The sequence below is a fragment of the Anabrus simplex genome, chromosome 1 (genome assembly GCF_040414725.1).
Source record: "Anabrus simplex isolate iqAnaSimp1 chromosome 1, ASM4041472v1, whole genome shotgun sequence".
Classification (NCBI taxonomy): domain Eukaryota; kingdom Metazoa; phylum Arthropoda; class Insecta; order Orthoptera; family Tettigoniidae; genus Anabrus; species Anabrus simplex.
In genome coordinates this window covers 1,254,871,070-1,254,898,079 of record NC_090265.1, presented here as the reverse complement: position 1 = coordinate 1,254,898,079, position 27,010 = coordinate 1,254,871,070, and the positions used below count along the sequence as shown (strand labels likewise).

At 42.4% G+C, this 27,010-nt stretch overlaps 1 protein-coding gene across 3 annotated transcripts in view; it reads left to right on the top strand.

Moving 5' to 3' along the window:
* gish (casein kinase I gish) overlaps positions 1 to 27,010 on the top strand; it is a 645,075-nt gene that overhangs the window by 368,153 nt on the left and 249,912 nt on the right. For all 3 annotated transcript variants that reach the window (XM_067137660.2, XM_068225467.1, XM_067137661.2), the window contains exon 7: positions 13,536 to 13,706. In XM_067137660.2, the coding sequence (XP_066993761.1) occupies positions 13,536 to 13,706 (171 nt within the window). The remainder of the gene's footprint in view (positions 1 to 13,535; positions 13,707 to 27,010) is intronic.

Here is a 27,010-nt window from a genome sequence, read left to right as displayed (position 1 = left end):
ATTCTTCTACATGTTGGTCTATTGATGAGAAATGGTTATGTTTTACTGCATTTATATGTTCATTATAGCGGATGGTGAAGTTTCTGCCTGTACGTCCAATATAACTTGTCACAGTTGTTACATTTGATACGGGAGACACCTGATTGGTTGTATTTGTTATTATTGTTGACTGTTTTAGTGTTATGTATAGTGTTGGTGCTGTTGTGTGTGGTTTTAAATGCTATTTTCAGGTTGTGCTTCTTAAAAATATTAGTTATAGCATATATATGGGTGTTGTTGAAGGTAAATAGGGCATAATCTTTTTTGGGTTTGGCTGTTTTGGTTAATTTAGTTTTAGGTTGGGATTTTATTTTGTGAATGATTTTGTTGACCATTTCTTTGCTATATCCGTTATGTTTAGCTATGTCGTGGATTAATTTCAATTCATCATTTTGGTCTTCTGTTTTCATTGGGATGTTAAAAGCTCTATAGTGTAATGGTCATAGCGTCCGCCATGTCAGCTGGCAGTGGGCCCGGCCCGGCCCGGCACCGTATAGACCCACCTCTTACGGTTCAACTGCGCCAATCAGTAGCAGTGCTTAAGTGCTAGGCCAGCCCCACTCGCTTCCACTCGCGGTCCCATAGCAGAGGAGTATGGAAATGACTCCACGATTAATCTGGAGTGTTCCATCTCGCGATGTTCCTGAATCCATCCAGCATCCGGACAATTCTGGAAGAGCCAGAGAGGAACGACCTGCTTGGAGTTAGTGAGAGTTAGACTGAGTTAGAAGTTGGTGTGGTTCAGTCGTGAGCGACTGCCAGTGTAGTGAAGTATGTGAACTGCCGTGATTATCGGACTAGTGTGTTACAGTGCGGACTGTCGGCGAAGGAGAGAACGTGTAGCCGTGCGACGCGGGACCTTGTGTGTGAGTGTAAAACTGTGTAGTGTGAGAACAAGTGAGAAACGAAGGGAGAGAGAGCGCACGAACTGCGTAAGTGTGTGTGTTGAGCAAAAGTTGTGTGTAGTCTTGTGTAGTTTAGTGCCTAGCTAATAAATCTTAGTATTGAAGCTACCGGTCTAGTGTAATTGATCCTACTACCCCACCAACTCGCTACAACTGGTGTCAGAAGTGGGATCGACTGGTAGCAGTAATTTCGTAACTAGGAATTTCTACGAATCGTAAAATGGATAGCGAACAGTTTCAGGCTCTCCTCAGTAAGTTCACCGAATTCTCATCCAAACAGGACGATATCAAGAGCGAACTGAAACTGGAATTAAATGAACTTAAGGGTGGACAAGGTAAATTAGAACACGAAATGTGCTTTCTCGAAAGAAAATTAAAGAGTGACATTATGCAGGACGTACAGGAACTAGTTGAAAAGCAGATCAAAGAAATACCGGAGGTTGTGAAGTCAGGGTTTCGAGACCTGAAAGAAGAAGTAAGTGCCCTGCGTACGAGAGTGACAGCCAATGAGACTCGTGCTCCGGCCACCTGCAGTGACAGCGGCTCCAGCACTTCGACGGGACAGCATCTTGGCGGACCTTCCGGGCCCAATTCGAGACCGTGTGCGAGCACAACGGTTGGACATCGAAGGAAAGGGCCGTGTACCTAATTGCCGGACTGCAAGGACCAGCAGCGGAAGTACTACACAGCCTTCAGCCGGGTGCCACTTACGACGAGATTGTTAGAGCGCTCGACAGCCGATACGATGACCACCAGCTGGCAGCCACCTACCGAGTTCAGCTAAGGAAGAGGACCCAGCGCGCGAATGAGACGCTGCAAGAATTTGCACAAGATGTGGAGCAGCTAGCCCACAAGGCTCTGGATGGGCTGCCTCTGGACCACATTCAGCAGGAGGCAGCCTTTACATTCACTGATGGGCTCTGCGACGCTGAGATCCGTCAAAAGCTGATGCTCAGCGGGAAGCATGACCTCAGAGAGGCCCTGACGTTAGCCCTGAGGGTGGAGGCAGTGAAGGGAACAGTGGCACAGTCACCAAGAATACGATGTATAGACAAGAATACGAGCCGTGAGAAGCAAGGACGCGCCAGAGACCCATGTCATTACGGGAGAACGACGAACGCCACCATTGAGACGCCGACGCACCAACGAGATCACCTGTTGGAATTGCGGCGAGCGTGACCACCTGCGGAGGAACTGCCGTATGGAGGCGGCCCCTGATCAGGGAAACGAGTAAGGGCCGACAAGGAGAGGGGCTCGTCGGCACCGTCACTACTGTCTCCTCGTTTCATGCTAAATGTGGTCACCGAACGGAGCGACGACAGCTTGATCAGCGACAGGTGGCTAGGAGACAGGCCGTGCCAAGTCACGATAGACACGGGGGCGGCATTGACCATCGCCAGGCCGAACATCGCTGAGGGACAGCCAGAGAGGGAACCCCGCTGCCCTTATCTGCTGCGGACAGCCTCAGGAGACACCATCCCTGTCTTTAAGGGCACTACTTCAACTAATGCTGGGACAACGACGCCTACGAGTCTGGGCCTTCGTCGCCACCATCACGGATGAGGTCATCCTGGGCCTAGACGCGCTACGGAAATACGAGGCGTATGTCGACGTGGGACGACGTGTATTGTGGCTTGGCAAACAAGGTAACGCTGCGACGCCCAGGGACACAACCTCGAGTAGCGCGGTTAACGTTGGCCAGCGACAAAGTGATACCAGCCAACAGCGAGGTGATGGTTATGGCACGGTTAGAGGAACCCATACAAGGGGACAGCGTGCTCGTGGAACCCGGTTCGCCGACCACCGATCAAGGACTCTACCTTGTTCCAGCATGGATCTGCGTGCCGGTATGAATATTGAATTCGACGTCGCGGGAGCAGAGGGTACCCAGTGGGACCGAGCTTGGGACTTGTGAACCAGTTACGTGCGTCGTGCCAGTGGACGACGAAGATGCACAGACCCTGGAAGCAGGCGAAGGATTGGATAAGCTCAGGAAGATTATATCCGACCCCCGGAAACCTTTAGAGGCGAGACCTCAGGTAGGTTAAGGAACTAATCCATGCATTTCAGGACATTTTCACTGCTACCGGCCATGACTACGGAAAGACAGACAGAGTGTACCATCGCATTAACACCGGCGACGCCGCTTCAATTCGACAGCCACCTCAGAGTACCCCTGGCGAAGAAGGTGGAAATCGACCAGATGCTAGACGACATGAAGCAGCGGGGAGTCATCGAAGAGTCGAATAGCCCGTGGTCATCGCCAGTCGTCCTGGTGAAGAGAAAGAACGTTGAACTCTGTTTCTGCGTCGATTACCGGAAGTTGAATGACGTCATGAAGAAGGACTGCTTCCCGTTACCTCGAATAGATGACACCCTGAACACGTTATCTGGAGCCTAGTGGTTTTCGACTCTGGACTTGAACTCTGGATACTGGCAAGTAGCACTCCATCTGGAAGACAAGGAGAAGACGGCGTTCTGAACCGGCCAAGGGCTCTACCCATTCACCGTGATGCCCTTCAGCCTCTGCAATGCGCCGGCGACTTTCGAGTGACTGATGGAGGCCGTGCTGAGGGGCTAACTCACGACGCTTGCCTCGTGTACCTGGATGACATAATTATTGTGTGACGCACGTTCAAAGAGCACGTGGAGAAACTGCGGAAAGTGTTAGAGGGGCTACGTGGGGCTCACCTAAAGTTAAATCCCGGAAAATGCCAGCTGTTCCAGAAGGAGGTACGCTACCTGGGCTACATCGTGTCATCGGAGGGAGTAACCACGGATCCGGAGAAGTTAGAAGCTGTCAGGGACTGGCCAGTGTCGAAGCACAAGCGAGAACTAAGGAGTTTTCTCGGCCTTTGCACGTACAGTATTACCACAGATTTACAGCTGGCTACATGGACATCTCAAAGGTTCTTACATGGCTCACCGAGGGGAGGAGGTCTTTTCAATGGTCAAGCGAGGCGGAGGCTGGCTTCCGGAAGCTGAAGGAGTCGCTTTGTACTGCACCCATCCTCGGATATCCCAAGCCTGGGGAGAAGTTCATCGTCGGTACCGATGCCAGGGACGTGGGAATTGGTGGGGTACTGTCACAAGCGCAAGACGGCCAGGAGAAGGTGATCGCCTATTTCAGCAAGACGTTGTCAAAAGCTGAGAGAAATTACTGCGTGACGCGTCGTGAATTGCTGGCCATCGTGAAGACCTGGGAACACTTCCACAAGTATCTGTATGGGCAGCCTTTCCGCCTGCGCACCGGCCACTCCGCATTGACCTGGCTCCTAAGCTTCAGAAACCTGGAAGGTCAGACAGCTCGCTGGGTGCAACGCCTTCAGGAGTACGACTTCACCACCGAGCACCGACAAGTAAAGAAGCACTGCAATGCCGACGCTCTGTTGAGAAGACCGTGCCCTGCGAACAGTACACACTGCCGGAAAGTGGAGAGACAGGCAGGCATCGTGGACGTCTGGGCCGTGAGGGCCACCGCTGCTGAAGGATGGGATCGAGACGCCCTCAGGAGGGAGCAGCTGAAGGACGATGACATCGGGCTGATCTTACGAGAAGTAGAGTCGGGGCAGAGGCCGGAATGGAAAGACATCGCCGAACGCAGTCCAACCTATAAGGCGTACTGGGCCCAGTGCTCGTCCCTCATCGTTAGTGACAGGGTACTTACCCGCACGTGGGCATCAACCGACGGAAAGAAACACATTGCACAGCTGATAATCCCCAGGAGCATGAGAAAAGAGGTGCTGACCGAGTTGCCTGCGGGCACTACTGCCGGCCACTTGGGAGTGAATAAGACACTAGATCATGCCTGACAGCGTTACTACTGGGTGCACTTGAGGAACGATGTTGAGAGGATGTGCCAGCTGTGTGACACCTGCACGGCGAGCTGGGGTCTACGTACCAGGAGTAGGGGCCAAATGATGCGGTACAACGTTGGAGCACTATTCGAGAGGATCGCCATTGATGTCGCTGGACCATTCCCCGAATCTAACGCCGGGAACTATTATCTACTCCTGGCTATGGACTACTTCACAAAGTGGCCGAGGGTCTACGCCATCTCGAACCAAGAGGCATCGACAGTGGCCGACGTCTTGGTCAAGAACTTCTTCTGTCGATTCGCAGTCCCAAGGGAACTTAATAGCGACCAAGGCAGAAACTTTGAGTCCAGGTTGATGCAAAAGGTTCTGCAATGTTTAGGAGTGCGGAAGACATTGACACGTATGACGCCTCTCCACCCTCAGTCAGATGGTATGGTGGAGCGTTTTGTGAAAACCGTCGAAGAGCACCTCAGGAAGGTGGTTTTGGTGCACCAGAAGGACTGGGACAAGAGGGTCCCCTTCTTCTTGATGGCCTATCGAGCGTCCACCCATGAGACGACGGGCACGACACCTGCCAACATGGTCTTCGGAAGGGAGCTCCGCCTGCCATGCGATCTAATGTTCGGGTCTGCACCAGACCAGCAGCAACCAGCGACAGACTATGCATGGGAGTTGGTGGATCGGCTCAACGACATCCACGATTATGCCCGACATCTAGCCAGCGACCGGATGAAAGCCCGCTACGACATGCTCGCGAACTCTGCGGGTTTCCAAGAAGGTGACAGTGTTGCTGTACCGTCCGGTGCGGACGAAAGGGAAGTCACCGAAACTGCAGCCACAATGGGAAGGCCCATATATAATTGTCACCAGGATCAACAACATCGTCTACCGGATCCGGCGGCTTCCCCAAAGGAAGATGATAGTTCTTCACCTGGATCGCTTTGGCACCGTATCATGGAGCAGCTCGGGACGAGCAGTCTTGAGGAGGATGCAGTGTAATGGTCATAGCGTCCGCCATGTCAACTGGTAGTGCGCCCGGCCCGGCACCGTATAGACCCACCTCTTACGGTTCAACTGCACCAATCACTAGCAGCGCTTAAGTGCTCGGCCAGCACCACTCGCTTCCGCTCGCGGTCCCGTGGCAGAGGAGTATGGAAATGACTCCACGATTAATCTGGAGTGTTCCATCTCGCGATGTTCCTGGATCCATCCAGCATCCGGACGATTCTAGAAGAGCCAGCGCAGGTATGTAAGAGAGGAACGACCTGCTTGGAGTTAGTGAGAGTTAGACTGAGTTAGAAGTTAGTGTGGTTCAGTTGTGAGCAACTGCCAGTGTAGTGAAGTATCTGAACTGCCGTGATTATCGGACTAGTGTGCTATAGTGCGGACTGTCGGCGAAGGAGAGAACTTATAGCCGTGCGACGCAGGACCTTGTGTGTGAGGGTAAAACTGTGTAGTGTGAGAACAAGTGAGAAACGAAGGGAGAGAGAGCGCGCTAACTGTGTTAGTGTGTGTGTTGAGCAAACGTTGTGTGTAGTCTTGTGTAGTTTAGTGCCTAGCTAATAAATCTTAGTATTGAAGCTACCGGTCTAGTGTTAATTGATCCTACTACCCTGCCAACTCACTACAATATCATACTATAATAGGCTGCTCGTTTGTGTGTATTGGGATGGAGTCATTTTTTATGGTATTTAAGGTGTGTGTGGGTTTCCTGTTGATCTTGTAAGTTAAGTGGTTGTCGTGTCTGGCTATTGTGAAGTCTAATTTAGTGTATGGTTATTTTCGGTTTCTTTAGTGAATTTAATTTGGGGGTCTAAAGTGTTAAGTTTGTCTAGTATAGTTTGTGCGTCAGTGGATCTATTATCTATAATTACGAACATATTGTCAACAAATCTGCACCAAAAATGTATATTATCTATTTTATTAATTGACGTGTGTTCTAAGTAATCTATATATATTTCTGCTAATATTCCGGAGGCGGGAGACCCCATAGGTAGGCCTTGTTGCTGATATATGGTATCGTAAAATCTGAAGTAGTTATTGTTTATGGCGAATTCAAGTAAATTTATGAATTTGTATATTTCTAAGGTGCTCAAGTTGCTGTGGTTTTTTAAATTAGATTCTACCGAGCTAGATAGCTGCAGTCGCTTAAGTGCGGCCGGTATCCAGTATTCGGGAGATAGTAGGTTCGAGCCCCACTGTCGGCAGCCCTGAAGATGGTTTTCCGTGGTTTCCCATTTTCACACCAGGTAAATGCTGGGTCTGTACCTTAATTAAGGCCACGGCTGCTTCTCTCCCACTCCTAGCCCTTCCCTGTCCCATCGTCGCCATAAGACCTATCTGTGTCGGTGCAACGTAAAGCAACTTGCAAATGAAAAATTAGATTCTATCATTTTGATTTTTTGTTTAACAGGAGTGTTAGGGTACATGTTTGTTATGTCAAATGAAGCAAGGGTATGGTGTTGTTCGATCTTTAGTTGTGTGGTTCTGTTGCAAAAATCTATTGAGTTTTGTATTGTTTTGTTTGCTAAAAATGAATAATGCTTTTTTTTTAATTTTTGGATGAATTGCGATAATTTATAGGTTGGACTGGCTATATAGTTTACAATTGGTCTCATGAGTACATTTTCTTTGTGTATTTTAGGGTAGGCTTTCGCGGATGGTAATTGGGGGTTCATTGTTATAAGTTCAGCAGATTCAGTTTCGGTGAGAAGAAAATGCGTGTTTTTGAGTAAATGTTTAAAATTCCTTTGTATGTAACTGGTTGGATTTCGGTGTTTAATAGAAAAAGTGTTGTCTTGGAAACATTTTTTAGTCTTTGTTATGTATTCATTTTTATCAAAAATGACCGTAGTGTTGCCTTTGTCAGCCTTTGTTATTAGTAGATTGTTCTTTTTTATTTTATTTTTGAGTTTAAGTTCGATCTATTGGTGATATTCATGTTTAAGTCATTATTGTGAATATTATTGATGTATTGCGGGATCTTTCTACTGATTTCGTGTCTAACTTCGTCTCGTATATCATATGAAATCCTTTGTAAAGCAAGTTCTGTTTCGGTAACGGTAGTTATAATATTCTGGTAACATGATGCATTATCCCAGTTGTGTTTGGATCCCCTGCTCAACATATCCGTTTCTACGTCGTCAAATGCGGTTAGTGTGAGATTTTTTTATAGGTGGATGGAATTTATGTTGGGAATCCTTGTTAGGACGAGAGGGATCTTTGTTTTGGATTATGGTTAGTGGTTTTGGTTTACTTTGTTGTTTCAGTGTTTCCAGTTTTTGTTTAGTGTGTTTTGTTTCTTTATGACTAAGTTATAAATAATAACATGACCTAATAGGTTGAAAGTCGGTTTTGATTACAATGCGGTCGTGAAAATTCAATATTCATTGACCTGGCCCTCCACGGGCAACTTAAACGCACTCTACGTTGTCGTGGTAGTAGTACCAGACCTGTAGCTTAGATCCTTTCCCACAGAACAAAGATGGCCTAGGCCACCATAGCTCAATTGGTAGAGCAACCGACGCGAAGTCGGGAGGTCGTGGGTTCGGATCCCACTGGTGTATGGTTGGCCATTCTTGTTCTGTACTTAACATCTCTTCAACACGTACTAAATGTACGTAACACGACCTAATAGGTTGAAAGTCGGTTTCGATGCCAGCATCAGTTTGTGACTACTCTGGGTCATCTTGGACTACTTCAGCAGTGTGGGGTGCTCGGATATCTCCACTGTTGGCTTCGTCATTTGCTTCTTGGTTGAAACTTGTGGCACCAAGATTCATCACCTGCCACTACCCTTTCCAGGAAATTGTCCTTTGCATGATATCTCAGAAGAAGCTGCAAAATCAGTCCCATATAGAGGCCTTTCTGAGTATCTCATGTGGCACTTCATTGTGCACTTATTTTCCTGTACTGGAGTCTCTCTCTAATGACGGTATGAATGGAACCAGAATTCATTCCCACATCCATGTTAATGTCTCTGATCATGACTAGTCTGTTTGCACGGATTATCTGGACAACTTATTCCATCAGAGCACCCATGATAAGTTGAGCATGACCAGATCACTCTTCATCCTTCAAATATTCCCATCCCTCACGGAAATGCTGGTGCTACTACTGTGCACGAGTTCTCCATAGACTGCCTTCATTCACCAACGCACTTCCCAAACTGAAACTCTTTCTGCCACCAAAATCCACATTGCTCTTCATTACTGTACTAGCAAAGGTCTGTTGCCACAAGTGAAAACTGACTGCCTTCCTGCTTGTCTTCTCAGATGATACTGCTGTCTGACCACCGACACATAATGCGTGCACGTGCACAGGAGAGTCCATTATGTAGTAGGGGTGTCTTTCCTTACCTCCTGCTCTACCTAGGGTTGAAGCTACACATACATACATACATACATACATATATACTGTACATACAACCCAGTACATCCACTGTTCTGTTTTCATTTGATCCATTCTTGTATAAATGCATAATGCTGTCACGCTCCATGGCCTTCTCATTCTTATCCTCGCTTATATAGTAAAAGCGAACAGTTGAAGTTTCCTTATTAGCGTACGTACTGAGCGAGCTGTCCACATGGTTCGGGTCATGTAGCTGTGAGCTTGCATTATGGAGATAGTGGGTTTCCATTTTCAAACCAGACAAATGCTAGGGCTGTTCCTTAATGAAGCCCATCATTGTTTTCCTCAGTTCCAGCCTTATTCTATCCCATAGTCACCGTGAGACATGTATTTGCCAGTGTGATATAAAACAAATGGCAAAAATATAAATTAGTATACTGTCAAGAATTTATACTTTCCTCATGTGAAACGCTCGTCTTTTTTGGTTTTACATGTTATGTCATCAAGGTTTTCCCACGTGCAAAAGAGCCTAGGTAGTTACTTCGTTGATATAAGTTGTGTTCACATCAAAAGGTATTCCTAAGGGCATTTCCTTTTCCTAAACAAAGAGCCAAAGGGCAGGTGCATATTCATTGTAGTGTGAAGCCTCTTGTTTATTAATGAAGTCTGCATGTGTAAACCAGAATTAGAATTTTTAAACACATACATTCTTAACTTCATGTCTTACATCTAATCATACTTCTCAAGCCTGCTACTAGAGTATTTAAAAACAAAATAGCGGAACAGTCTATTAGAAGCTTAGAGTGCCACATGGCCAATGTGACAATTATCCCCAGCTGCATTGCTTGGTTTTCGTAACTAGGACGGCAGCCTATCGTTTTGGACAGCTCCTCAATTGGTTTCACAAGACTGAATGAATTCCATTCCAGCCCTCATTCCAAAACTAAAATTTCTGGCCTGGCTAATTATCAAACCCAGGTCCCTCGGGTAAAAGACAGGCATGCTGCTCCTACACCATGGGGCTGAGCTAGAGAATCCTATAATTTCCTGATAATCTCTGTGCATACATATTGTTACGAATAAAACACAGTCTGTTTTATCACTAATTTATTTCAGGATGACCCAGTGAATGCACTCTCCTTTTCTCTATTTTCTATTCAGCCACTAATTGCTGCCTATTTACAAGTCTCTTTCTTCTTAACTCAGCAGCAGGGGATTTCAGGAGAAAGAGTAGTGTATCAGAAATGTTAAAGGAACTTGGCTGGGAAACTTTAAGTAAGAGAAGGGAGAAAACTAGACTTGCAGGATTATATAGAGCCTATACAAGAGAAGCATGGGGAGATATCCGTGAGAGGCTTCAGTTGGAAAATAATTATATCGGTAGGACAGATCACAAATATAAAATTAGAAGGAATTTTAGCAGAAACCATTGGGGTAAATTTTCATTCATTGGGAAGGGTGTGAAGGAGTGGAACAGTTTACCAGGGGTAGTGTTTGATCCTTTTCCAAAATCTGTACAGATATTCAAGAAGAGAATAAACAGCAACAGAGAAAATAAATGAAGAGTGCAGGTTATTGTAAATTAAAAAAAAAAAAAAAAAAATGTGTGTGAATAAATTAATTCCATCCTCTGGTCTAAGGAGCTTGGACAGCCAAAGTAGGGGACTGCCTGTATAGGTGAAGTACAGTGGGGACTTCGAGGGCCCTGGGACCGCTACGGTAGCTGTGAAGGCCCTTCAGGAACTCTGAAAAGTGGTGGCAAAAGGGGCTCTGGTTAAGACGCAGCAGGTCGTTATACTACTTAGGTTCCAGAATGGGTAAAAAAAAAAGAGTAAATGAATACAGTGTAAAGTTTAATCTTATACCAGTTGTATAGTATCATTTGAAGTAATTCCACAAACTGTATATCAGTTGACTATATTTGTAAGTAGTACAGGAGACATTGTAAGTAGAATTTTGTAAACAATATAAATTTATTAAGGATGAGCTGTGTGTTTAATAGAAAAAATTGTTAGCATAAATTGTATAATATTCTATTATAGGGAAATTTTCTTCTCTTGTTAATATTTAGTGTTTGACAGTTATGTATTTTAGTGTACCATTTGCCACTGAGGTAGATACCTCATTTGCAAGTAAAGAGATTTTGATTTGATTTTGAGTTCGGCTCGTTGGAATTACCTGAGACGGCTATAATCCTTATTGACAGGCTCGCCATACTTTTAATTGCATGTGCAAGTCCGTCTCCCCGTACAACAGCTGGGTACAGACAGATGGGTTTGAACTCAGGCCTGCTGACCCCCACAACACACAGTGACTGTTCCTTGGTTCGACTCCAGAGACAGTCCAATAATTTACAGAGTCAGATACATTGAGCTTCTTAATACTGACAAGCAAACAGCAGCAGTTGAATAGTGCTAGCCAGCACTACAATATTCCGCACAACAACGGCAGTTAATATTGCTCCAGTTCTACTCCCATCACTGTTTCACATACAGACTCCAAAGCAGTCTACAGCCCACAGTAATGGACACAGACATTTTCAGCACTCGAAGTATTCGGTTACGTACACAGCATATCCCACGAACCTACTACGCTGGCGAAGCAGGGGGAGATGTGATACTCCCACGTGGCTCGTCCCAGGCGGCGGATAGGGGGGTCCTAACTGGCTTGCCCGCGGACTTGAGGGAAATAAAATACCTCTCGCAGACCACACACACACACACACACACACACACACACACACACACACACACACACACACACACAAACCCCCCCCCCCCTGTGGGTGGGGGACGCAGACGAAGTGTACACCCTGCCTGTCAAAAGAGGCGACTCAAAGGGGCGACCAACAGATTATCAAATTAGAACCATGAGAGTACTTGTAATTAGTACCATCACATGGGGAACACCATGGGTAGCTTTTACTTGCAGATAGTACCGCTATGTTAGGCACAAAATAGGTTTGTGATTAGTAGCGACAGTGTGTGGCTCAGAATGCATTTTACAGTACCTGTGATTCGTACCGCTCTATGAGCGACACCATCATTCTGCCTAGCCTATGTTTAGTACCCACTATGTGAGGAACACCACAGGATAGTGCGGGGTAACTGTGGTTAGTCCACTTACGTGAGGAACGCCATAGGTTTGCGTTGTCTGTAAATAGCGCTGCAATGTGTGAAACATCATAGGTCTGTTTTACATGTGCGCATTACATTACCTGTGAATAGTACCATATTGTGTGGAATATCGCAAGTCTGTGTTTCTTTTGATTATTACCGCAACATGACAAATAGCATGGTTCTACTTTCCTAGCGGTAAGTCCCATTATGAGGGTACGATGACCTAGATTTTGGACCCATTTTGATTACAAGTATCATCGATTCAGTATCGTGCTTTGGTCAGTACTACTATTTTTGAATGCTAGTTTCTAGGAATGTGGGGCATTGCAGGTCATATCCAATGATTGTTTTAACTTCATATCCACCCATTCATTCTTTGTCCTCACATTTTCAAATTCTGGTCAGTGGAGGATTATGAATTTTTAAATTGTCATAACATTTCGTCTCATTTCATACCATTAGGGGTCCATGACCTCAATGTTAGGCCCCTTTAAACAACAATCATCATCATCATCGTCATCATCATCATCATAACAATTCTCTGACTCTGGTGAGACACTGATGGCAGCCAACACTACTACAGTTGTCCTTAGTCCAGCTACTCACTCAACACACTCTGACGCAACAACGAATCCTCATTCGCGACGGCCTTGTATTTATATCTTGTTGATGGGTTACCAGAATATTCAGGACTCTGCTAGAGACGGAACATTCCTGTTGCACCTTTCAGAAAGCACACGGAGAAACCAGATGAAGGGAACAATAGAAGATGGCCTGGGCATATCCTCAGGCCAGCTGAAAGGTCCCTGAACTGGCTTATTCATCCTTTTTAGGAAAAACCAAGGGGACTGTGATAAGGCTGACGGTTGCTTGGACACGCAAAAATGTGATAGTTCTTTATCTTAACTTCTCTCGCCAAGGTGATTGTGGGTTGAATGCATACAAGGTTTTGGTAACAAGAAGTTATTTAAACATCATGTTTTGTGTGGAATACACTTTGTCTTCTTCTTCTTCTTCTGTTTCTTCTTTGCCACACCCAGCTAGTGGACACTGGCGATAATTTCTTTTCGACCACTGCTCATAACAGTCTAAAGGTAGATTTTACATACCATTCTTGATATATTTCACTGGAACCTGCGATACCTTGCATGATGTTTTGTAAGAGACTGTATTTCTGTGTATTGTGTTGCAAAATTGTGGTTATGGTTAATTTTAACTGGTTCAGTGTGATAAACTTTATAAAGAGTAAGCCAATTCTTTTTGGTGTTCTGATGTAATTTATAAGTTTTGATCCTCTGTTACAGAACAGAGTCGCCGGGATGATCTGGAAGCTCTAGGTCATATGTTCATGTACTTCTTGCGAGGTAGCTTGCCATGGCAGGGTCTCAAGGCGGACACTCTCAAAGAGCGATACCAAAAAATTGGGGACACCAAGAGGGCCACTCCTATTGAGGTGCTTTGTGAAGGACATCCAGGTATGTTACATATCGTCCCCACTATGGCAGACTAGTGAATGTGCAAACTGTTCATTTTGCAGGAGTACTAAAAGAAACTCTGACTGCTCACGTAAAGTGCATTTTTGTATTTACAATTTTGTTTATTTGTGTAAAGAAACTTATTTACCAACATGCTTAAGGGTAGTTTTGCATTATGTGCTTCTCTTACCTTTTAGAGCAGAAAAAGCTGTTTCGTTACTTTGCCTGAGTGAGTTTATTATACTTCCCATTGGTCATCAGTGTAGTAAGGCATTCATTCTGCACTAAAACTGTTCCTGTTTTACCAGTAATGATCTATTAGGTAAATGCAGTTGTTCTTAACTCATTGGGTCCAAGCCACGGAACCGTTCTGTGCTTCGTCTCGGTGGACCAAACGCCGGACCACGGAACTGTTCCGTTGTTTCATTTTACTATGTAATTCAACTTTTGCTCAAGAGATGGCAGAGTGAGTTGCATTTGTGGTTTGTGTAGGGACCCTTTCTTTGCAATGTTATATGCTCTTTGCTAATATATATCGATAGTGTGCTTGGTAATATTAGTTTGAAGTGGGCTATCTCTAGCTTTGAGGTTTGCTTGTAAACAAGATGGCTGCCAGTATAGAACTGATATTTACTGATATATAACCCCTTTTAGGAAGTAATGATGATTAGGAATGTAATTTTTTCAGTGAAATTAAATATTAGTACTAGTGTGAGCAACGCTCCTGAAAAACAAATAGATGTGGAAATCGAAGAGGAAGTGCAAAGAGAAGACTGTGTTACAGCTCAGTAGGCAAACTGAGTACGGTCCTGTGATGCTAATAAAATGTTTTACTGTATTCCTTGTTCCACAGTTTGTGGTATGAAAGCCTTTGCTTGTCATGTATATTTCAATCTTTAATGGTCTTGTAAGTAAGAAATTTCTCATGATATGAAACGACACTATATTTCCTCCAAAATAATCCCAGCGCCAATGCAGTTTCAATCCAACAAATATGCATGACTCAATGGGTTAAGAATAAGACAAATTTGAAGAAAATAAGATGTGTGACTAATATTTTTATTAGAACATTTTTACATTAGGAATTTAAGGCACATTCAAGTAATAACAAAATAATTAAAGTAAATATTTGACAATTACTGTTCTGCTAAAAACACATTTTTCCAGGCTATTCAGAGTCAGACTCCTCTGAAATGTTCGCTCAGGTAGAGCATCTCTCGCTGTTGCTGATGAGGGAGGATTTCCATAAAACCCATGGTATACCTTTGGGATTTGCAGGTCATCGCAAAAGTTTTAGAAAATCCTTCCGTTTGGCATCAGAAATGGGGAATTTTGAAGAGTAAGGTTTCATTGGTTCAGACTTAAATGGGCGGCCCTTTCGATGCTTGAAAGTAAACTTTTTGAAGTTGCTTTCTTCATACCCATTCTTTATCTGAACTGTACATAATTCATCCTTTGTGTAACAAAACCACACCGTTTGCCGGATGAAGTTCTGCACAAATGCAGAAACATTGTAGGGTGCTGGATTTTTGCATGCATTTCTTCTTTGTTGAACCCACGCTTCTGGAGTGTACACTGCAAGTTTTTTTTTTTGCAGACTTGAATATTTTTTGGAGGATGGAGTCACATTCCATCAAACTATATCCCGATTCAAAATAAACATTATCAATCTGCTGAAGTTTTGGGTGTTTTTTACTGCTTCTATACACAAACACACAAAATTAGTGTTCTTTTGCTATCCTCCACAGCTGTCTGACATAATTACTGTCTCCGCATTAGGATATACACTGACTTAGCAAATGTCATGGGATAGTCGCCTAATAGCGCGTGGGGCCTTCTCTGGCCTTGCGAACTGCAGTTAGATGCCGTGGAAGTGAGTCCACAAGTCCCTGGTAGTCCTCTGGACGCAGCTGACACCAAATCGTTTGCAGAGCAGCCGCCAATTGTGGTCTGTTCGTGGGTGCAGGATCCATGGCACGGAGCCTGCATTCCAGGACATCCCAGATATGCTCGATAGGGTTCATATCGGGACTTCTGGGTGGCCATGGCAGTCGTTGGACCTCCGCTGCATGTTCCTGGAACCATTCCCGGGTGACGTGAGAGCGATGTGGCGGCGCGTTACCTCAAACACCGCAGAACTGTCTGGGCTCTGTAAGGCCAAAAATGGGTGGAGATGGTCTCCGAGCTGCTGAACATACCACGTACCATTCAAAGTCTCTCCCAGAACAACTAGGGGGCCCATTCCTTACCAGGAAAATGCACCTCAGACCATAACAGAGACACCAGCGCCCTGGACCACACCTTCGAGGCAGGTGGGATCCATCGCTTCATGTGGTCTGCGCCATACACGGTGCCTCCCATCGGCATTGTCCAGTTGAAATTGTGATTCGTCTGACCATATCACGTTATGCCATTGTTCCAGTGTCCATCCCTGGTGACTGGCGACAAATGCGCGTCGTGCCTGATGCTGTTGGGTTAACAGTGGCACCCGTGTGCGGCGCCGGCTCCCATACCTCATAGAACCCATGTTCGTACAGATTGTCCACTGGGAGACGTGTCCAGCACGGCCTGTGTTGAATTGAGCGGTGATTTGTTGCCCGTCTGTCACTATTGACAGTCCGTCTTGGATGTTGCCGGTCACAGTCATCGAGGGTGGCTGGACGGCCGGTCGTTCGTCTGTTGTGGAAGGTGACACCCGCATTTAACCATTCACGATACACCCTGGACACGGTTGATCGTGTGAAGCCGAATTCCCGCACCACTTCTGAAATAGCATTTCCCATCCGTCGGGCTCCGACCACCATACCCCGTTCGAACGGTGTCAGCTCACGACGACGTTCCATGTTACACCTGTCACATGCAGAGCCACTGCTCACAAGGTCTCCTATACAACTGCCGCTGGCACAGGGGGCGTGTGGTGCGCAGACAACACACCTGTGCATCAGTGCTCTGCTATCCCATGAAATTTGCTCAGTCAGTGTATATCATGAGGTAAAAGTAAATGCTACTTGAAATTTCCACGCTTCCTCTCTTTCCTTCAGCCTCGTGCTAAATAAAACATTCCACTGAGTTGTCACCTAAGTTGTAAACTGTTAAATTATAAACAGCCAGCTTCCGTACATAGAAAAAAGGGGTCTTGAGCTCCTTTGAGGGTTCTTAGCACAGCTTGCAAATCAAATTGAAATGCCAACATCGTCTTGTCGCTCTGTGCTTTCTCTTTACTAATATATATAAAATTTTTGAGGCTTCTTGCCTCTCCACATGTTCCTTGTATGATCCTTTCTCATCTTGAGTTAATTGGGCTGGTTTTTTTTTCCCTTCATATTTTGAACAAGTTTTGCAGTGATCCTTCTTATGAACATGGAAGGCAGTTTTGTATTCACAAAAAATTCTTCTGTATTTTTCAAATTTTGCACATCTTCTTTCTGACTCATTGCATCTCTCTTTGTACAGGTCATACATTTTTGTAATGTTCAGTTTAGGTTCTAGAAATCTATCTCGCTTATCTTCCGACAATAGTGTGATTCTACACTCTGGAAAGACAGTGTGCTCCCTGATAAATGTTTCATCTTCCATCTTAAGTTTGTTCTTGGGTTTATGTTTCCCTCGTATCTCAGGAAGTAAAATTTCTTGTTCATTGACTTTGCATAATGCTCCCCTGACTAAACATTCAGAGGTGTTTAAAATATCCAGGTAAAACTTGCGGCACAATGTAATTTTTGCTCCTTTCTTGATGAGAGTGTATGTTTTGCAAAAATGACTTCTTCAAGGTCCATTAGTTGTTTACCCACGACAAATGATGAATTGGCATTATTAAAAAAGTATTGGTAGATTCCGGAAATGTTTGTAGATTTTCCTCTTTCTTCTGAAAATTTACTCAAACAGGTATGATTGTCTTTGTGTATACACCTCCGAATTTTGTTAGGCCTTGGTCCTACTAGTTTATCTTTCAGGGTTTCAAAACTTTCTCCATTGAAACGATTTTTCTTTTGAATATTTCTCTTCCACTTGGCTGTATGGAATGTCTTACGTTTCTTGGGTGGTGACTGTTGAGAACTTTCTCTGCATAGAGCTGTGCCAGGGGTAGGATTTGTCTCCTCTCCACATTCATTGTTTCTCTGGGTGGGTACTGGATGAGGTGAAATCCCATGACTTGTAGCAATGAAAATATTTTTCCAGTACCGACAGGTTCTTTGTCATCACCTAAAAATAGAAAATATAACATTAAGAGACACAAAAACCAAATCAAAAAATCAGTTGAATTTGGTTGTGTCTGTAACAGTGTTTTTTACAAGAGTGTCTCAAGTGGCCAGAATGAACTATAAATTTTCCATCTTTTAAAAGAAAAATACCTTGATTAGAAAGCATAAATAAAATTGTGGATTTTAGGGTTAGAAGGGAAAAAAAAAAAACAGTGTATGAAATGATACTGCATAGGCTTTTGAGCTTACGTCGTGTCATGAAAATAAGGTGAAATACTTTTTCGCAGAGAACTGTGCTCTGCGTCATCAGAAGAAAATCTTGACTGTCCACGAGAAAGGCTTTTTAAACATTGTTTAAGAAGCACAGTTCTCTGCGAAACATAAAGAATTTCAACTTATTTTCACGGCATAAGCCCAAAAGCCTATACAATATCTTGTCTATAAGTACAGGCCGTGAAAGTATAAATGGCAACAACGTATGAAATGGTTCCTTAAAACGGGAAGGTTACCCATTTATTTAATTAAGAGAAACAATATGTCTCTTTACCTACAATAAAAACTGGCATAGGACTGACTAGTGAGGACATTGCCATTGCAGACACTTTTGTGAAAGTTTGATGCATGGCCAGCATGGAGATCCTTATCAGTCATCTCCGAATACAGGTAAAAGTTTGTCACTTTTGTAATTCTCATTATTTGTTCTACGAGGAATATCCATCACTAGATCTTTGATATTGTTACTTTCATTTTCCTGAAATATTTATTTATATTTTTTAATTTCACAGCTTCTGACACCATCTGATGTAGAATAGAAATACAATGTTTTGGAAGTTGGATCTTTGTAACGGTACTATGAAATTAAATAAATGTAATTATAGAAACTTACCAGAATTAAGTTTGATGAACTTTGACATCAGCTAGTTCCTGGTGACTGAACATAATCATTTGATGCGTCACTACTGCAAAAGGTATTTGATGGATTTTCACATAAAGCCTGTTGTAGAAGTGTTCATCCTCTCGTGTTTGGGAACCTATCCATTTGTGCAATGTCTGTCTTTCGTCACGCGACTGTCTGACACTGCTCTGTATTACAGACTCTCTGTCTCGAAGGTGGCGGCAGGAAGTAGCAGGTAGTTTTCCTCCCCTAGCTACTACAAAGTAGCACTGTCGTAATCTGTCCTCTGGCGAGAGCTTGCTAACCTCATGTGAAGAAAGTGGCTAAGTCTGGTAATCAGACATTCTACTTTGTAAAATACAAATGCTTCTAATTCTAAATAAACTGTGTATAACCTAAACTTGGTAGCAATCCTCTCGCATCCAGAAATAAAATGTGGTAAGCTGCGTATTGTTCCACAACACACCTGGCACTTTCGTTAGTTTGCCACAGTGAATGCTCCAGACTTCAACTATGGTGACTACGGCAAACTAACAACTATGCAGATTCACTACTTCTGCATAGTGGAAAATACTAAAAACACAGATTGGTGAATTCAACACAGCTGATTGTAGCCATATGGAATAAGATACAGATACAATACTTTGACAGAGGGTAGATTATCTACCAATAGTAAAATTTAGACCTTAAATGCAGATTCACTATTTTTTCATTTTCACCAGTTTGCCAGAGCACGGATGATATGTTCTATATACTGTACACACGTGAGTGAAATGTGGTTGAGGACATGATCATACAAGAATATAAAAAGATTTTTTTCACAAGAAAACAGCCATCGGGCGAGCTGGCCGTGCGGTTAGAGGCACGCGGCTGTGAGCTTGCATCCGGGAGATAGTGGGTTCAAATCCCACTGTCGGCAGCCCTGAAAATGGTTTTCCTTGGTTTCCCATTGTCCCACCAGGCAAATGCTGGGGCTGTACCTTAATTAAGGCCACAGCCGCTTCCTTCCAACTCCTATGCCTTTCCTATCTCATCGTCGCCGTAAGACCTATCTGTGTTGGTGCGACGTAAAGCCACTAGCAAAAAGGAAAACGAAAACAGCCATTTTGGAATTTAAAATGTGACAAAATGATGAGAAACCAGCATTAAAGTTCTTAGGGAATGCTTCAGTGACACCAGACAGACTCTGGACCACTTCAACAATAAATTATTTCACTTCCACTTGGAACTTGCCATCACCTTGTCCCTCAACGACTGAACCACATTAGACAGCATTAGCAGCACACAATCCCAGTGTACACTGGAACTAGTCACTACCAAACAAAACAAGAAATTCGACTGCCTCCTACTAAAACAGAAACCAAAACCATCTGATTCACTACAGAAGAATGTAATAGTTAATCTCACAGATAAGCCACTCAGTGAACCTACTACCTCAGCCTTGAAATAAGGACTCAACTATGCAGTAGCTCCTAATAGGATACTGGTGGAAGAAGTAATTAGCAAAATTGAAATTGCAATCAGACACCTCTATACCAAATCTGCAGAAGAGATCAGACCAGATATATCATGTCTACTGAGAACTGTAAAGCCGCCGTCATCCAATTTCACTAAAGAAGAAATTAATGCCCTCCAAACACTACGTCAAGATACGGAAAAAATAATCCTCCCTGCAGATAGAGGCAATGCTATGGGACCGACTACACACGGAAAATAGAACAGTTACTCAACGATTCTGCATACAGGAAAATATGAAACCCTACCAACTGTATTAAGAACAAACTCCACAGGTTAGTAAAAAATTCAAGTATCCCAGCCAAAATACAGAAGAAGCTGATCTCCTTGGACCCCATACCTCCTAAATTGTATGGCCTCCCAAAATTCCTATCGTGAGCGCTGTAGGATCTCTGACGCACAATATCGCCCATTACCTAGCCTGACTACTTCAGCCACATACAGGACGCACTGAAACCTATGTGAAGGACTCCCGACATTTCATCCAGCTCCTGAAGGACCATTCAATCGAACGTACGGACTTATTAGTAAGTTTTGACGTTACTTCACTTTTCACCAAGCTGCCGCTAACAAAAGTATTTCCGCTATTACACCAGAAACTTCCAGAAGATCTGTCAACACTAGCTAAAGAATGCATTAACGCTACTTATTTCTACTTCAACGGGGATTCTGGGAACAGACAGAAGGGCGTACCTGCCAACCCTTCTAATTTACCCGGAAACTTTCCATTTTTTAACTAGTCTTCCAATTTTCCGATTTATTTTTAATGCTTCCTATTTTTGACCAATATAACCTCCAGTACTGTCAGTAGTCTTCCCCTAGGATAAAGGATAAATTCTTATGTGCTTGTGTAATTTACCTAGCCTCATTTTCAATTGTATTTATTTGATGCTTTATTTCGCTAGTGTGTCGTCCGTCGCCTTCGTGTATCGTATTTTCTGCTTGCTACAGCAGCACGTGTGCCTTACAGCTGGGGATTCGGAATGGCAATCGTTCTACAAGCAAGAGAGGCTAGAACACGCTAGCAACTCGGTTAATTGGGACTAAAGAATGAGTTTCTTATTGTGTGGTTCATGCATATTAACATTGTTTCCGTGCATAATTTCGTTGGAGTTGTAGGCCATGTGTTTTTCTAGCGGTTATGTGCTTTTCTCCGTGTCAAAATCGTATGTTAATAACGTATGAGACGTCGATCTGTTTTGAATGTGGTAGTTTCATGTATTTCAGTGCATTTTTATTCATTCTTACTTCACAATTTCAGTGGGTTGAATTTATTTCAGGGAGTTGTGTCGGTGACAGTTTCTGGTATTTTCTCTTCACGTTATGACCAAAAATACATAACAAACGTTATCTCCAAGTGTTCAGAGATACCTATAAAATTAAATTTCCTTTCATTTTACAGTCTAATAAAGGAAACTATTATGCCTTTAAGTTGCGTGTGTCAGTTTAATATAAATACAGTGGAACCTCGATATCTCGAATCACCTCGGGAGATAAATTTTATTTCGAGTTATCGTAATTTCGAGATATACAGAATACCATTTTTGAGCATGTATAGCATATAATTGAATCATGTATCTATGGGCTTTTACTGAATACACTATTTTTAACAGTACTTTAAAATATACAAAGAGACTCTATTTTATGGCATCACTTTAATTTTAACACTTATTATAGTAACTTTTTAGAAGACAGGATACAATACAGACAGCAGTGAACAAGAAATATAGCTGCGTTAACACCTTTTGGGGAATAAATCCGTTGTCTCTTCTGTTTGTTGCGGTTAACTTTTCCTCCCTTCGTTTTGAAACGTCTCGTCAATACCACGCAGCCGAGTTTCGTAAATGGAGCTTGTCATCCGCTCCTGGGCTTGCTTTCGTACGTAACCGGTGATTGACACCCGAGAACAGCGAGGTTTTGCCAATTTTCCGATCACTAGATGTTCGAGTTTTTTTTTTTTTGTTCCAGTCATATTAGTTCCCAGCTTCACTGTAACCATTTCTTTACTTGTTAACTGTTCCTCGCAAACCACAAATGCTGTATTGCACCGTTAATGTTGCACAAAATTCGAGTTACAGAGTATTTTTCGCTTCAAGGGTGGAACTGTTTGCTTCGAGAAATTGAGAAATTCGTGTAACCAAATTTAGAGTAATAGAGAAATATATACACGTGAAGAATAGGATGGACAGCTGGAAAATTTAAGTTACTTTGAGATACAGAAAATTTGAGTAATGGAGGTTCGACTATTATTATTCGTATGTATGTCATAAATGAGAGTGATTAGGTACATTTTCTTGTAACTATTTTCACGTTTTTGTAGTTTAAGATTTTAAATTTAATGGTCAGTTCACATTGTAACTGTAGATATGTATGCCTTTTATCCTGCCCTTTTTTCACTTAGACCGTGGCGCATTATATGTGATGACATCCAAGAATTAAAAAAATATATATATATTTTTGAAGTCGCTGCTCTCTCCAGTATAATAGTAAACATGTGTATGGAACACTTTGAACAGAAAGCCTTAACCACAGTTACCCTAAAACCGAAATGTTTTCTCTGTTATGTGGATGACGCGTTCGTGATCTGGCCTCACGGTAGCAACAACCTGGACTTATTTCTCGACCATCTCAACTCTATTCACATAAATATTCAGTTCACCATGGAAACCGAAGTAAACGGGGGTAACTACTGCACCGATCCTCGGGGAATAATTTATCTGCACCCTATTGGGAGATAAATCAACTGCTCCGGCCTTTTCCCCAAATTAATCAGCTATCCTGTCATCAGATCGAATGTTCAGATCAAATGCAATAAAATGTGATGCTAAAATATCGGTAACTATACGTATAACGGGATGTCGTGTGATGATCAACTTACTGTGTCAAAATCATTTTTAACCGACACAGTAATTCCATATCTATTATTCATTACGATCATCAAAATATCATTTCAGTTGCTACGCACCACCTCTCAGGGATTTTATTAAGCGTCGCTAAGAAAAATGTACATTTGTTTTCCGTGGATTCAACCGGGAACCCATCTCTTCATATGAAAGGTTCACCCTTAATACTATTCATTTCTTTCCATGTTAATACTCAGTTACTATCCTAAAATCAGTTATTCAATAGCATATTTACATAAAGTTCAGCTCAAACATATCTATCATAATCAAAATAATTTCACCTCCATAATATATTTTTAAAATTTTTTTTAAAAATAATTCATGATCATGAATTTTTTAAAAATATATATATACAACTTTCAATAATAAATATTCATCATGTCTTTTTTTTTTTTTTTTTTTTTTTTTAATATCGCCTCTTAAACGGATTCGATGATCCTTCTATTTGAATAATTATCTAATCATCTCAAGAAAACAAAGATTAGTTAGCCTACTTTCATAAATTGTAGCTAAAAAAATGAAATTATTTAAATGCATTAGTTAAGTTTGGTAAGCTAAACAAATATTGTCATTTTCGGGTACACTTATTCTGAAATTCCCACTTATTTTTCAGTTCCACACATATTCTGTTTCATTTCTTCCATCTCTCATTTAAAAAAAATATTTATAACGCCGGCAATGTTAGCCAAGTCCCAATATGATACCTCAAATCAGCTATATAAATTGCATTTCATAAATAAAAAAAAAAATATTGATCAATTTATCATGTCATCATTATGTAAATAACCATCTAATATTCAAATATTTTATGTAGGTGTTAAATAATAGCAAGTTATTAATGTAATATTATCAGTCGATGTGTCTATGGTGGCTCAAAATCGCATCTAAGTCCGTATAATATTTCGTAACACCCCTAGGAATATAGACAGTGATGTATTTTGTTTGCTGTTAGCAGAGAATAAGATTTAAGAAGACCTTCGTCCCTTGAAAAATATGGTTTCATCAACAAATATTAACCAAAATTCATTACCCCGTTTGAAATTTTCCAAGAAGACCATCAGACTTTAACCTTTCTCGAATTTCATTCATAGATTATCTTTTGAAGACAAATTAAAGTTACCTAAGCACTGCTCAACATTACGTTTCGTCGAATCGTGACATATATCTAACCCATAAGTACTTCACGTTACTATAGTGATTGTGCCGCACATATTAAATAATATAACTGGTTAGTAACATCTCCTGATTACTACCAACAATACTCAAATATGGACAAAACCTTCCATATATCATTCGAAAATATTATCATACCGAGCCATATTCAAACTCACAAGTGTCTCAGTGATTACTCATACACATATAAACAACAACACGTTTCATAACCTTATTCAGCGATCACTACTCTCGCGGCAATAACATTACTATATTCCATATCTAAACTACGAAGCTCCGAGTTGGGTTAGCTTTCAGTCATATTACAACATAGTTACATTGCTCTGAAAAATAAACACGTCTGAATAACGTAAGTTCATATTTACTCACATATAACGGCAGCGTAGCGGTAACTTGGTCTAAATAATTCACAAACTGTCATCTTCCCTTTATTTTACGGTAGAAGTTTACCTTATTGGGTATATTGCTTCATTTTAGCACGAAAAGTTATCTTAAACCTCTGCAAGCACAAATATAAACATTCCTATGTAACGACATTGACTTAACATTACTGAAGATTGCCCATGTCCATACGTGTTAATGAACCACATTAAACTCTTTGCGAAGATGCTGCCTAAAATGGATTTTTTTAAATCTTGAAGAAATACCTACAGCCTTCGCTTACCGATTCATAACAAGAATACTAGACTACTCTTAACATTTGATATTACGGTTAATAAGAATTAAATTTTGGAACTTAGCTGTTTCATTGCCGGTGTCATTGGCTTGGGCTATTCTTTGCTGTTCTCGTTCATGGTCCACAAGCTGGCATCGGACATCTATTGCATCAATGACTGGGTACTGGAATGCGGGACTGGGCTGGTAGAATCAGCTGAGCGGCATCAGTCAGGTCGTCAGTTCCATCTGCAGTTTAGCTCCTCATGTTGATGGCGATGAGTACATGCGATAAAACAGTCAACATTATCATTAAAATCATGTACACGGTCTTCTGAAATATGATAGCCAGTATGTAATTTATATCTCTTTCCACTGGTATTTCTATCAGAATTCCTACAAGTGAATTCAGCGACAAAGCTCTATAAATATAACCTAATCAGCTTTTAATTTCACTGTTGTCAGTATCCTCAGTGTTTGCGAACTTTAAGCTCGCCTAATTCAGTGTGCGTAGATTTAGTTGGAGTTATTGCTATCGCTGCAGTATCAAGACTTCTCCTCTTTTAATTCAAAGTATTTAATTCCTTTGTTATTACGCAGGATATGGACGTAATCCCTTAACATTCACTTGAATTATTGATTCTTCGGCTAAATCTTCCCTTTTCTGTGTACGACGGCTTCTTCTTCGTAAAATCCTGTCCCGTTGCGACAAAAAATTTTTATTAAATTTTTAACAATCCCAAAAGAAAAAAACATTGTTTTTTTTTTTAAATCACGGCCGCATGGATTCTGCCGGTCTGCACGTCTAACCCCCGAAGCCATGGCCTGTCTGCATCGCCAAATTAGCCATTTTTTTTTTTCTTCGACATGTTACGGCTTCTTTGACCTTCTTGCATCCGTATTCTACAATTTGATAATCACGGCCCGTTTCGTTGATTATATCCGAATATTTTATGAAGTGAATAGCCCAACCAAGTGAATCTTCTTGAGTGCATGGCAAATTTTAACACCGTATGACCTCGTTTATTTCGTTAGCAGGACTGTGAAACGGTACACTACCTTTCCTAGATGTCCTAGTAAAATGCAACATCAGTGAGACTCTTGAGTCGTTCAGTATACAGGAAACCTACACAAACAGACAGGTACCTGCTCGCATCTTCTCATCACCACCCATCACAAACGCAGGCTGTTCGAACTTCACTGGTTAACAAGGCCATAACGATATCAGACGCAGAACACCTGGAAGAACACCCTCAGGAGAAATGGCTACTCGCTCAATAACATCCGACGAGTCTTTAGAAAATCAGAAGAAAACAAAGGAAAGGCTGCCGTAGAAGAAAACAACGGGAAACAAGCCCTGACCCGCTCGAAAACAGCGATACTTCCATACATGAGAAACACTACAGACAGGATCGGCAAGATACTGGACAAGTACGACATAAAAGCAATCTATAAACCACACCGGAAGCTAGCCCGTTATCTATCACCAGTAAAAGACGTAATAGAACTACAGGCTCCTGGAGTATACCACATTAAATGTAGCTGCAGAACGTGCTATATTGGTGAAACAAAAAATATGATCTCCACCCGCCTAAAAGAACATATCAGTCACACCAAGAATCAAAACACAGATATTTCAGTGGTAGCGAAGCATTCCTACGAAACAAGACGCGGAATATGATTTGACAAGACCAAGATCCTAACGGCTGTCCCTTGGAATCTGGAAAGGAAAATCCACGAGGCTATCGAAATCAAGAAACATCCGAACAATATGAATTTAGAAGAAGGATATAAAATTAGTAATTCTTGGATGCCTATCATACATAGATTTAGACATACAGACCACAACATAAACATGCAGGTCAAACCTCCAATTACATAATGGCGCGGGCAGGCCCCACTACCTGGCTGTGACACATACCTTCCAGAATTCTCATAAGACAGCCAGGAGGCTTACATCAG